Below are 13,477 nucleotides of genomic sequence, written 5' to 3'. Positions count from 1 at the left end.
GGAGATGGTGGGAAAGTCTGAGAGGCCCAGAGAGGAATGTGGGGTCAGGAGTGCCCAGAGGAAACCTGGAGGACAGTGTGGACTCCAGATATGGAGTATAGGAGACCTGACAATAAGGTGCTAGGCTATCTGCAGGAGTTGGGGACAATGCCTCTCCCCCTCTGCCCACCTCCCCAGCAGCTACCCTGCCTGCCAGGAAACCCATCCTCCCTTCCTGCTTCCCTCCCTTCCCTCCTCCCTCCCTCGGGGCAAGCAGGCACTGCTTCCCAGCCAAATCCAAAGCCTTCATCTCTGCTTTTTAGAGCCTGGAATGAAAGAAGGGGAAGCCAGTGCAGCCCTCAAACCCGCTGACGGCCAGATTTTTATTATCTTTGCTCAAATGGGCCCTGGGAAGCCAGCAAGAGATTCTTCAAAGAGCGGCTGAGTGCCTCATTGAAGCTGCACCTGCACCAGCCCTCCCACTGCAGGCACCAAGGGCTGGGGTACGACCTATCCCCACCCCCTCCAGCCCTGGGGACCAAGCCTCGGCTGCCAGGAACCTCATCCCTAACACCTCATGCACAGGCATGGGATACCAGGTCAGGAGCCAAGCTTACCCACCAGACCTGGGCCTGAGGGACATCTAGAGACAGCCTCTGTCCCTCTCTGGGCCTGGAAGACATAAATGAAAGAAGAACAGATCTCCTTGCCAGGACTTGGAGAAGACAAGTGCTTGGGATTCCTCGAAAGAGAAGCTTTTATGGCCAGTCCTGGATCCTTCCCTAATTCTACCTGCTCAGGCACTCACGGGCCCCTCCATTCCTCCTGACTCCCCTCTCAATCCCTTTTCTTGTACCCCTTAGCCCACTATGCAGAGGAGAAACATTTGGAACTGTCCATCTTCTAACCCCAAACACAGGTCCCACAGTTCAAATCTTCAGCCCTACCTCCCTTCTTTCCCCAAGACTTAACCTGGGTGGGGATGGGGAGCTAAATAGACCAGGTACTTACTTCAAAGAACCCAGTCCTTTCTCCTCACTTCCAAATCAGGGGTTTGGCAGAGAATGCTAAGGCTGGCACTGGGCAGAACAGCAGTCATGCTCTCCCCACTCCTCCCTCCCCAGCCTCTGACCACACCGTTGAGATCAATGCCCGCAGCTAAAGAAGGAATCAATGGTTCTAATTAAACCCTTTTTCTAGGGTGGGTCCCTGGCCAAAGAGACAGAGAGACAGCATTAAAGAGGTCCAGTGCCCTGGCAGGTCTTCTATACATCTTTAAGAATCTTAGAGCCATGCAGAAATCAGGCCATGAAGACCCAGACCCCCTGCATTAGACAAGCAGAATAATAAGTAAAAGCCTGAAATGGAGAGCCCTCCAGAGGGCTCATTCTAGGGCTCTTTCCTTAGAAAGGTACCCTCCCTGTCTGAGACCCCAGTTGCTTCTTCCACAGTAGAAGCCAGAAAGGGGAACCCATCACATCTCCATCCCAACCCCGAGGGTCATCACAGAGAAGCAGTCATCATGGAAAAGGCGGAAGGAGCAGGTTTAGAGGGGGGCACTGGACAAAGACCCTCTTGTCCCCAAGGCAGGGTGGCAGCAGGCCAGGGCAAAGCCTTTGCACTTGCTGCCAATGGTGCCTGGGTGCCAGGCAGTCTGGTTGGGGAGTTGGGGGGGGCATCTTATTCTGGGAGCCCCCTCCCCTTCTACTCAGAGCCTTCATTCCCATCCCTTGCTTCTACACAAAGTCACCTGCAAAACCTCCCTGGACAACTCTCAGCCTGCCTGGAACACTTCTTCCAATGTGAATGCAGCCCCTGACCCTTACTCAGGGTAGCCCCGATCCAACCAGCACGGGTGAAACCCCCCAAACACAACTGCCCCCACATACATACATACACACAAAACCATGCCAGAAACCGCCACCATCCCAGCTGCCACCAGGGATGACAGCCGCACATTTTCACACTGAGTCTCCATCAAATGCATCATCAATTTTTAAAGACCAGCTAGAGGGATAGGGAAAGGAATGGGAGAAACTGAGGCACAGAGTTAGACAGCAAAGCAGATGGCTCAAGGTCACCCAAACCAAGATACCCACATTTGGGAAGAAGATACCTTAACCGCCACCCCTCAAAAGTCTTCACAACCCACCCAAAAGAACATTTAGACCCACAGATCTGAAGTCTGCTCAGCTTCCTCCAACTCCCTCCTCCTCTCCCCCCCCCCCCACTTTCTTTGCCTTTCTCCCAGACTGAAGCTAGTACATCTCTCATTTTGTAGGGCTTCAGCCATGAACTCCCAGCTGGAGGAACCCACTGTCTTCAAAGTTGGGGGCTCTGCAGGACCTCCTCGCCTCGCAGTATGTTGAAGAAAGGAGCTTAACAGCCAAACCAGGCTCCCCTCCTTGTCCAACACCGCTGATCCGGCTCACCTGGCTCCCCTCGGCCCCCAGCGTCCCTCGGTCCAGCCTCCTCCCTGGGAGAGCGGGCACGGCCCTCCGCGGTCCTCTCCCACCAGGCCAGGGCAAAGCGCCGGAGGCACTGCCAGGGCTGCATGGGGAGGCCTGGGGCGGGGGGCGCGTACCAGCAGCCGCACACGCCCCGCCGGGCCCTGCCAGCCAAGCTGCGGAGGCACCCGGCCGGCCCCCTCTGCTGCCACCAGCATCCTGCTGCCCCCACCGACAGGACTCGGTGCTGGCCCGGGAGCTTCTGACGTAGCAGGGGAGGGGGGGGCGCGTAGAGAGGGGGGAGCAGAGCTAGTCCCCTCCCCAGCCCCGCCCTCTGGCCCTCAGCCCTCCCCCTATCCCTCCACAGTCCCTACCTCCTCATTCACCCAGAAAGCCCTCCCCAGCTGGGGGCGCCCTCCCCTGCCCTCTAGCCTCTCCAGAGGGAGGGTTTAAGAACCAATAGCCCCTCCCCCAGACCCTCCCCCTTGAGGGCCCTCTCTACCCTCCAGCCGAGCGGGGAGCTGGTCCCCAGTTTCTGCGACTGCTGCTGAGGCTCAGAGGTCTCCAGGGCTAGGGCCTCGAGGTGCCAGGGGTGGGGTGAGGAATACAGGCTTGTATCCTGGTAACACAGCCAACCCCAGAATACACCGAGCCCCTTCCTTTCCCGAGGAGGGGGCTGGTCCAGGGCCCACCACCGTCGGCCCAGCGCCTGCACCCCATGCTGGGGCTGGGGTGAGGGGTGTGGGGGGGGGGGGTGTTGCTCTTCACTTCTCCATCCTCTTCCCATCCCCCCTCCAACCTCCCCCGGCCTGCTCGGCTGATGGACCCCTCCCCTCCCCCATCTCTCCTCTTCCTCTCCCACCCCTCCTCCACACAAGCCCCTCAGCATTTCAACCCCTCAGGCCCCCCTCCCCCCGGCACCGCCAGGCCCGATCCGCCCGGTCTCCAGCCTCGCCAACCCCTGACCCCCTGTCGGGTCCCAACACTCTCCCGAAGGGATCCTCCCCAGCCCGGCGAGTAGTGATCCGAGGTCCCCACCCCCACCCCCACCTCGCCCCGTACACCTGCGGCCCGAGCATCCCTCGCCCCGCGGGCCGCCGCCTCCCGCGTCCGGCCGCCGCCCCCGCCCCCGGCCGAGGGGAAAACACACAAAGAAAACAGAAATACCTTCCACTTAAGCATGGAGGCACATTAGGGAGGAGAGAGACAGGGACATGCCTTGGGACGGAGCGTTCCCCATCGGGCGGGGGCGCGGGGGGGCGGGGGCCCCGGGCCGGCCTGCCTGCCTGCCTGGCGCTCTCCCTCTCGCCGCCTCGCGGGCTCCTCGCTCGGCCCCAGCCCCGGGGCGCGGTGCCAGGCGGGCGGGCCGGGGGCGCGGGCCCCGCCGGGGTGGACCAGCTGGGAGGGCGCCGGTACCGGGCGTGTGGGTGCGCGCGCGCGCGCGGGCGTGTCACCGAGTGTGCGAGAGCGAGTGTGTGTGTGTGTGAGAGAGAGAGGGAGAGAGAGAGAGCGGAGCGCGCGCGCGGCCGGCGCGGGTGTGTCACTGCGGGCGGGAGCGCGCGCCGCGCGCACTCGGCGGTGGCCGGATGGTACAAAGGGCCGCCGGGGGTGGCGGGGGAGCGGGGGAGGGGGAAGGGGCACCGCGCCTTCTCGCGCCCTCCGAGCTGCACCGCGGGATCCCGCAGCGCGCCGCCGGAGCAGGGGTGCGGGGCGCGCTCACGCTCCCCTCCCCACTCCACCTGCTCCACCCCCCACCCTCGCCCCCCCCACCGCAAGCCATCCTCCAGCCACAATAGAGACAAATACATTGACCCAGGACTGGCCACTGAGGGAGCACCTGCCAAGGGAGGGAGCGGGTCAGCTCGCGGGTGGGGGACCCCAGGGGCTCCAAGTCCGGGCATGGAAAAGCACTAGTGGGGAGGCGGGGCAGGACGGAAGGTGTGGGACAGGTTGCAAGATCGTGGAAAAGGGAGGGGGCACTCTTCAGCCAAGGTGACCTCTGAAGGCAAGGATGGTTGTAGAGGCCCGGGAGAGTCGGGTCCATTCTCTGCCTCGGTGGGCGCGTCCCTCACCTCGGGCCTCTCCCCACTCCTCAGCCCAAGCTCTTCGGGAGGGACCCGCCTCCTGGGCGCTCCCTACTGGACAGCTTCCTAGCCCCCACTTTGGGGTTGTGACCCCTGCTTCACAGCAGCATGTTCTGGAGTGAGAGGACTCTGCTCCTCTGTCAAGTGAGACCCCTCCCCTCCTCCACAACAAAAGTAAAACACTCCCAGACCCTTTGTGTGTGTTTGCTGGTCCTGGGGCTTGAACTCAGGGCCTGAGAACTGACCCTTAGCTTTTGTATTCAAGGCTAGCACTCTACCACTTCAGCCACAGCTCCACTTCCCACTTAGTGGTTAATTGGAGATAGGAATCTCATGGACTTTCTGGTCCAGGCTGGCTTCAAACTGGGATCCTCAGTTCTCAGCCTCCTGTGTAGTTAGGATTACAGACCTGAGCTACTGGCTCTTAGCCTTTGCATGCAGTATTTGGCAACGCCATTGCTACTTCCACCACAGCCAGCAGAGCAAAGAGCTCGGCTCTGCCCCACCCCTTCCTGGTCCACTGTGGTTGGCTTACCTGTGGGCTTCTCCAAGTTCTCTCGCTCCAACCCAGGTGGACGCTGACCCATCTTTGAGCAGCTCAGACTGCTCCATCCTTCTGTTGCTCTGGTTTTCTGGCAAGTCCCTTCTCTCTCCAGACTCTCTTGGGAAGGAGAGGGTGGGCTGAGCCCCCTGCTTCCTTTGCTTACTCCTGGCATTCCCAAAGTCAGTTCAGACAAGCACAATACATATATCTCGGATTAAGGCCACAGGATAGAGTGGCAGGCACACAGAGAGCCCAGGAGAAGAGACCCCACCCCAAGTGGCCCAAATGACAAACCGGTTTCCCCACTTCTTGATCTACCCAGTGGCTGCCTTAATCTGGGCACTCCTGCCTTCCTTCCCGCCTCCAGGCCTGCCTCTAAACCAGCCACATGCCCAGTTAGGGGCAAGGTCCCAGATACCCCTTACAGATCAATGTCCAGCTTCAGTAACTCAGGTGACAGAGCCAGGACTGGAGGAGGGGCCGTTGCGAGTTCCAGCTGGACAGCTCCGGAGGGCAGCCAAGAGCTATGTACCAGACAACACAACACACTGCCTGGGCACACGACCCCAGCAGTCGGCACCCTGACTTGTTCCCTCTTGGGCCAGCTGCCTTTCCCTCTGCCAACTGGATGGTGCCCATCTTTTAGCCTCTGAACACCCAGTGGGCACCTGTCCAGCTCCCTGCCTGGCTGCCTGCCCAGGATGGGCATGAGAGGCAACAGTCCCTGTGCAGAGGAGGGGGTCAGAGCGGATAGGGGTAACTTCCCCTCATCTGCAGGGCACTACTTCTCAAGTCTTTGGGAGCCCAGCTCTTGGGCATACACTGCACCTGTATTCAGGCCCCCACTTAACTAAACAAGACTCTGCCCCAACTTAGATTCCTGCCTACTCTTTACCCATGGTCTCTATTTAATCTTTTCACCAGCCCTATAGAAAAGGGTGTTTTCAACTTCATATCAGAGATAAAGGAATTGAGGCTTAGAGAAATATAGACCATTGGGCTGGGAAGGTGGCTCAGTGGTAGAGTGCTTGCCTTGCATGCATGAGGCCCTAGGTTTGATTCTTCAGCACCACATAAGCAAAAAGAAAAAAGCCGGAAGAGGCGCTGTGGCTCAAGTGGTAGAGCGCTAACCTTGAGCTGAAGAGCTGAGGGACAGCGCCCAGGCCCAGAGTTCAGGCCCCACGACCCCCCCCCCCAAAAAAAGAAATATAGACCATTGCCCAACCTAAGAGTCTCAAAGGTAAAATTGTGCTGGATGCTGGAGGCTCACATCTGTAACCCTAGCTACTTGGGCAGCTGAGATGGTAAGGATTGAGGTCTGAAACCATTCTAAGAAGAAGGAAAAAAAATTCAAGAGACTCCTCTAAACAAAGAGCTAGTCATAGTGGCCTGAATCTGCTACCCTAGCTACCAGGAAGCTTCACCTGGGTGGGTTGTGCCCGGGAACATACCTGGGCAGAAAGCAAGCCCCAAACTTGAAAATAACAAGCAAAAATCAGGGCTAGAAGCCAGGTACCTGTGGCTCATGCCTTTAATCCTAACTACCTCAGGAGTCTGAGTCTGAAGATCATGGTTCAAAGCCAGGAAAACCTATGAGACTTTTATCTCCAATTAACCATCAAAAGGCAGAAAGTGGCCCTGTGGCTCAAGTGATAGAGTGCTCACTTTGAACACAAAAGTTCAGGAACAGCACCCAGGCCCTGAGTTCAAGCCCTAGGTCTGGCATCCCCCCCTAAAAAAAAAATCAGGCTACAGGCATGGTTTAGCAATAAGAATGCCTATTTAAGCAAGTGAGAGGCCCTGACTTAAAACAAACAAACAAACTGGTGTGCCTGATGCCAATGTTCCCCACCCCTGCCCTCACCTAACCTGTAGACTAGGAGAGCCCTGGACACCAAGTCTCATCACCATATCGTTGTTAGTAGAGTGAGGAGCAGGACTAGGGCTCCAAGTTAAGACAGGAATTCTGTCAGTGATGGGGACCTGGGTACTCTCCTGTAAGTGACGATGATTGGAAAGATGCTGACCCATAGCCTGCAGATCTTCTGTCCTAACACTAGTTGCCAAGAAGCCACTGGGTAGTACCTGGTGGGAAAGGGTCTATGAATAAGCCCTCAGGAAATGGCACTGGTTCCAAAGGTGTCACTAGATACAAGGTATCCCTGACTTTTCTCTTCTTAAGTGAACTCCTTCATGAGGGCTCCCTCCATGAGCAGGGCTTTAAATCAGATTCAGATAGTAATTTTCATTTGTGAAATGGGTGAGTTGTTTGTTTTTGGTGGTGGTACTGGAGTTTGAACTCAGAGCCTTTTTGTTGTGGTGGGGGGAGTTGGTTGTGGAGGTTGAACTCAGGGTCTGGTATTGTCCCTGAGCCTCTTTGTGTTCAAGACTAGCCCTTTACCACTTGAGCCACAGTGCCACTTCTGGTTTCTGAGTGGTTAATTCTAGATAAGAGTCTTATGGGGACTTTTCTGCCTGGGCCTGGCTTCGAACCACAATCTTCAGATCTCAGCCTCCTGAGTAGCTAGGATTACAGGCGTGAGCCACCAGTGCCCCAATACTCAGGGGCGATCTACTACTTGAGCCATGCCCCTAGATCCTTTGGCTTTACTTGTTTTTCAGATTAGGATCTTGACTTTTTTTCCCTGAGTCCAGCCTGGACTACAACACTCCTATTAACACCTGTGTAGTTGAGCCGACAAATCCTAGCTTGTTGGTTGAGATGGGGCTCACTTACTTTTTGCACAGAAAGCCTTGAACTGGGGCTGGGAAGGTGGCTCAGTGGTAGAGTGCTTGCCTCTCATGCATGAGGCCCTGGGTTAGATTCCTCAGCACCACATAAGCAGAAAAAGCTGGAAGTGGTACTGTGGCTCAAGTGATAGAGCACAAGCCTTGAGCTGAAGAGCTGAGGGGCAGTGCCCAGACCCAGAGTTCAGACACCATGACTGGCAAAAAAGAAAGAAAGCCTTGAACTGCAATCCTCTTTTTTTTTTTTCAGTGGTGGGGCTTGAACTTAAGGCCTGGGCACTGTCCCTGACCTCTTTTGCTCAAGGCTAGAGCCATACCACTCTGAGCTCAGCTCTACTTCCAGTTTGCCGGTGGTAAATTGGAGATAAGTCTCACAGATTTCCCTGCCCCAGCTGGCTTTGAAGCCACAATTGCCCACCCAGTGGGCACCTGCCCTAAATTTTTACTTATTTCTAGTGTACTAGTGTTTGAAGTCAGGGCCTTATACTCACTAGGCAGGCTGTTTACTACTTAATCCATGCCCCCTAACTTTTTTTGTGTTGGTTATTTTTCAGATAGGGTCTGGCTTCATGCCTTGGCCAGCCTGGACTTTGATCCTCCTATTTGTGCTTTCCCCTGTCACTGGGATTATCAGGTACATACCACCATGCTCATCTACTGGTTGAGATGAAATCTCACAAATTTTTTATGCCCAGGCTGGCCTCCAACTATAATTCCCCCATCTCCACTTCCCAAACAGCTAGGATTACAGGTTTTGAGCAGTCTTGCTGGCTTGTACTTCACTTTTCATGAGTCCTTCATGTTTCTGATCATCTGAGTTAGGAGTTCATTTAATTCTCCCTCCCATCTAGAGATGCTTCATCTATGGAAACAAGGTCCCCCACCTTACCCCCCCCCCCCCACACACACACAGAGCTGACCTGTGGGTCTCATAGAAGAATAAGAAGAAAGAAGCTTCCTGAACTGGATCAAAAACATCAAAGCTGGCTGGGAATGTGGCTTAGTGGTAGAGTATTGCATGAAACCCTAGGTTAGATTGCTTATAACCACATAAACAGAAAAAGCCAGAAATGGTGCTGTGGCTCAAGTGGTAGAGCATTAGCCTTGAGCAAAAGAAGCTCAGGGACAGTGCCCAGGCTGAGTTCAAGCCCTAGGAATGTCCCCTCCCCCCCCCCAAAAAAAATCAAAACCCCAAGCAGAGCTTGGGGTGGCCTAGTACACTCACGCTTCCTGGATCCTCCATTCCCAGAGAAGACAGGCCTCCCCCTCCTGTCATAAGGCCTCCACAGGAGGCTGGTATAAGGACAAGGCTGGGGGTGCCACCTCCTGATCAGGGTGAGAGTAGTTCCTTCTCTAGCCAAGAAAGGAGGATTGCTTCTCTAAGCTGGCATGGTGCCCAGCACAACCAGTGTGCCAGCTGCTTCCACCTGAGATGCCTCAGGTGCTTACCCACCCCCACTTTCATTCCTCAACAGGTAACCCCGCCCCTGCCCTTCCCTGAGTCTCTGCCAGGCTCAGCTCCTCCACAGGGGGGCAGCTGGCACATTTGAGGATTGGAACAGCAGGTCCTAATGACTCACCTTGTCTGTTTCTGGCGGAGGACTGGGAGAGCACCAACAGGTGAAGATTCTCTTTCCTTTCCTCCAAGACACAGTAGTGGGTGGGAGGGTGGGGAGGCACCTGGGCAAACATCTAGGCAGGAGGGAGAGGAGCCTAGGCGGACTGAAAGGAGTGCAGAAGAAGATGCAGGTTAAAGGGTCATTCGGAAATGATGGCCAAGACCCCTGCACTGCCTACTCTGTACCTCAGAGCACTCTCCTCAAGATCCCCCCAAGAGCTGGGCACCCTAATGGCTCACACCTGTAATCCTAGTGACTCAGAAAGCTGAGCTCTGAGGATCACAGTTCAAAGCCAGTCCTGGCATTCAAATCTGAGATTCTTATCTCAACCACCAAAAAAATCCAGAAGTAGAGGTGTGGCTCAAATGGTACAGTGCTAGCCTTTGAGCAAAAAAAAGCTAAGAGCTAGCATCCAAGCCCCTAAGTTCAAGCTTCAGTATAGACACAAAGAGAAAAAGGGAAAAAAAGGGATGAATCCCATAAGGCAGACACACTATACTAAAGTCAGCAAAAGGCAATGAAGGAGGCTAGGACCTGTTTCTGTGTTGGGAAGAATGATCAGGCATTGGGGCAGAAACCACGGTGGCGGACACAAAGGAAGAGAGATGATGTTTTCCTCTGTCCGACTTGCATCTTGGACTTTCAACCATAGCCCAGTCTCCAAGCACCTTTACATCTACCTCGCTCCCCCTCCAATGTCCAGGAGTCAGTGACATAAATTCAAAACATCCCCCCCACCACAACTCCCCAAGGTCCCTCTCCTGGCCTGTTATTGTAATGAATGCAAATGGTGCTCAATAATTGATGGCTCTCATTAGCACTTCAAACTGCTTTCAGAAGAACACAGGGAGAAGTAGAAGGGGTTCTCTGGGGTCCAGCCCCCTCATTGAAGAACCCCTTCCAGGTGTCTCCTGCTGGGAGGGGCTCTAGGAAGCCTCACAGAGGAGCCCAGCAGTGCCCCCATTGAGTGGGGGTCTCTGAGCCCAAGGCACCATCTTCTCTGTCTGATGACAGGGGTGCTGACTATCTTTCCCATCCTCCTGGAATCTGAGGTGGGCCTTCCTCATGAAACTAACGGAATGACTCTTACATTAAATGGATAAGCAGAACCTCTTGGAGGGTTTGTTAGAGGAAGAAAGATGTCCACCCTTACCAAATTCAGGAAGGGCCTGAGAATATAGGATTCCCTCCCTCCCTCCTTCCCTTCCTTCCTTCCTTCCTCCCCCCCCCCCCCTTTCCTTTCCTTTCTTCTGTGCTAGTCCTGAGGCTTGAATTCAGGCACTAGTTACTGTCCCTGAGGGGTTTTTTGTTGTTGTTGTTTGTTTGTTTGTTTGCACAAGTCTAACATTCTACCACTAGAGCTAGAGCTCCACATCTGGCTTTTTGCTGGTTAATTGTAGATGAGCCTCAAGGACTTTTCTACCTGGATTGGCTTTAGAATGAGATCCTCAGATCCCAGCAATGTCTATTTATTTATTTATTGCCAGTCCTGGGGCTTGAACTCAGCCTGGGCGTGGTCCCTGAGCTTCTTTTGCTCAAAGGTAGTACTCCTATCACTTTAGCCACAGAGCCACTCCTGGTTTTTTCTGTTTATGTGGTGCTGAGGAATCTAACCTAGGGCTTCAAGCATGCTAAGCAAGGACTCTACCACTAAGCCACATTTCCAGCCCCAAGAATGTTTGTTTTTCTAACAACTTCCCAAATACTGTTGCTACTGGCCAAGGATCACACTTGAGGAAGAAGGGCAGGGACTGAGGTGGGGAGGGGTAAGGGGGGAATCCTTTGTCTTTGCTTTTCCAGCTGAGCGTTTTGTCTACAAATGTGGCTTTGAGGCAAGTCCCAGCTGGGTCTGGCACACATAGGCAGTGCCTAGAAAATCTTGGTGCAGTGAATGTACTCCTCTCCCTCCCTATCACTACTAAGGCTGGTTCTCAGCTCCATATGCATCCCTGGCTCCTACTTCCTGTCTGTATTTTGCTTGGCCACTGATACTGAGGGAGAGGGATGACCAGAGTGGGCCTTGTGGGCCTCTGTCCCTGATGTGTGCCTAGTGCATGCTTCCTACTACCAAGGCTGGTGAGTATCATCTGGCAGGAGGAGGAGAGAATAATGGATGAGAGAGGCTTTCTACCACTTCACCTTCTCTGGGTGACCTCCTGGGGCCTAGGGATGAGGAGCTTGTAATGGTGGTCCATGAACACTCATGCAGCACCCTACCTCCTTCCCCACCCACTCAGTCCCCTAGGCCTAAGAATTGCTTTGAGCTGGGCATAGTGGTACTTGCTAGTAATTCCTCAGGAGGCTGAGAAGGATGGCAAGTTCCAGAGCAACCTGAGCTACATAACAAGACCCACTCAATGAATAGGACAAAAGACTCCAGGCTATTTGTTTAATTATTCATTTATTTATGGTACTTTGAATTAAACTTAGAGCCTCTTGCTTGCTAGACAAGAGCTCTACCACTTGAGTCACATCCCTATCCCAGGACCCTGACTTAAAAAATGAACAATAAAAAAGAAAGAAAGAAGGAGGGAAAAAAAGAAAAGAAAAATAAGCTGACACCAGTTACTCATGTCTGTAATCCCAGCTACCTGAGTCAGATCTGAGGATTGCAGTTAGTTTTTTTTTTTTTTTTTCCAGTCCTGTGGTCTGAACTCTGGGCCTGGGCACTGTCCCTCAGCTCTTCAGCTCAAAGCTAGTGTTCTACCACTTGAGCCACAGTGCCTCTCCCAGCTTTTTTCCGCTTATGTGGTGCTGAGGAATTGAACCAAGGCCTCATGCATGCGAGGCAAGCACTGTACCACTAAACCACCTTCCCAGCCCCTGAAGATTGCAGTTAAGAGACAGCCTGGACAGGAAAGTCCATGAAATTCTTTTCTTTTCTTTTCTGTCAGTCGTGTGGCTTGAACCCTGGGCCTGGGCACTGTCCCTCAGCTCTTCAGCTCAAGGCTAGCACTCTACCACTTGAGCCACAGCGCCACTTCCAGCTTTTTTCTGTTTATGTGGTGCTGAGGAATGGAATCCAGGGCCTCATGCATGGGAGGCAAGCACTCTACCACTGAACCAACTTCCCAGCCCTCTTTTCTTTCTTTCTTTCTTTCTTTCTTTTTTGGTTGGTTGTGGGGCTTGAACTCTGGGCCTGGGTGCTGTCCCTCAGCGCGTCAGCTCAAGGTGAGCGCTCTACCACTTAAGCCACAGCACCACTTCCGGTTTTCTGGTGGTTAATTGGAGATAAGAGTCTCACAGACTTTTCTGCCAGGCTGGCTTTGAATCGTGATCCTCAGAACTCAGCCCCTTGTGTAGATAGGATTGCAGGCATGAGCCACAGGCACCCAGCTTCCAAGAGATTCTTTTTTTTTTTTTTCACGTCAGACAGGTAATGTGCCCACGTCATAACAAGGTTTAGAGAGAGGCACATATCACGTAAGTGTGTGAGAACCCAATTATCATGCTTATGAACCAGAAAAGGATCTCGCAGAGATTCTTTTTTTTTGTTTTGTTTTGTTTTTTTGGGGGAGTCCGGTGGTGGGGCCTGAACTCTGGGCCTGGGCGCTGTCCCTCAGCTCTTCAGCTCAAGGCTAGCGCTCTACCACTTAAGCCAGAGCGCCACTTCCAGCTTTTTTCTTTTTGCTTATGTGGTGCTGAGGAATCGAACCCAGGGCCTCTTGCATGCAAGGCAAGCGCTCTACCACTGAGCTACCTTCCCAGCCCCCCAAGAGATTCTTATATCTCCATTAACCACCAAAAAGCCTGAAGTGGAGCTGTGACTCAAGTGGTAGAACACTAGCCTGGAGCACAAAAGTTCATGGACAGTGCTCAGGCTCAGAGTTCAAGCCCCAGGACTGGCACACACAAAAAATAATAAATAGTCCAGTTGCTCGTGACTCACACCTGTAATCCTAGCTACTCAGCAGGCTGAGAGCTGAGCATCACGGTTCAAAGCCAGCCCAGGCAGGCTTATCTCCAATAAACCACTAGAAAACCAGAAGTGGTGTTGTGGTCAAGGGGAAGAATGCTTGCCTTGAGCTGAAGCGCGAAGGGACAGAGCCCAAGCCC

General features: G+C 54.0%; 1 protein-coding gene and 1 non-coding gene across 7 annotated transcripts in view; both read right to left on the bottom strand.

Annotated features, from left to right (window-relative positions):
- Srcin1 (SRC kinase signaling inhibitor 1) overlaps positions 1 to 5,406 on the bottom strand; it is a 73,524-nt gene extending 68,118 nt beyond the window's left edge. For all 6 annotated transcript variants that reach the window (XM_042674080.1, XM_042674083.1, XM_042674079.1 and 3 more), the window contains exon 1: positions 5,046 to 5,406. In XM_042674080.1, the coding sequence (XP_042530014.1) occupies positions 5,046 to 5,226 (181 nt within the window). In that variant the 5' untranslated portion in view covers positions 5,227 to 5,406. The remainder of the gene's footprint in view (positions 1 to 5,045) is intronic.
- A 7,381-nt stretch (positions 5,407 to 12,787) lies between these two features.
- On the bottom strand, positions 12,788 to 12,892 carry LOC122103644. The gene has a single exon (XR_006146817.1). It is a non-coding gene; the product is annotated as a small nucleolar RNA U13 (small nucleolar RNA).
- Positions 12,893 to 13,477: the final 585 nt, after the last annotated feature.

The sequence above is a fragment of the Dipodomys spectabilis genome, unplaced genomic scaffold (assembly GCF_019054845.1).
Source record: "Dipodomys spectabilis isolate Male_0828 unplaced genomic scaffold, ASM1905484v1 ptg000018l, whole genome shotgun sequence".
In the NCBI taxonomy this organism is placed as follows: domain Eukaryota; kingdom Metazoa; phylum Chordata; class Mammalia; order Rodentia; family Heteromyidae; genus Dipodomys; species Dipodomys spectabilis.
Note: the sequence above shows the minus strand (reverse complement) of the source record. Positions and strands in the feature narration are given on the sequence as shown.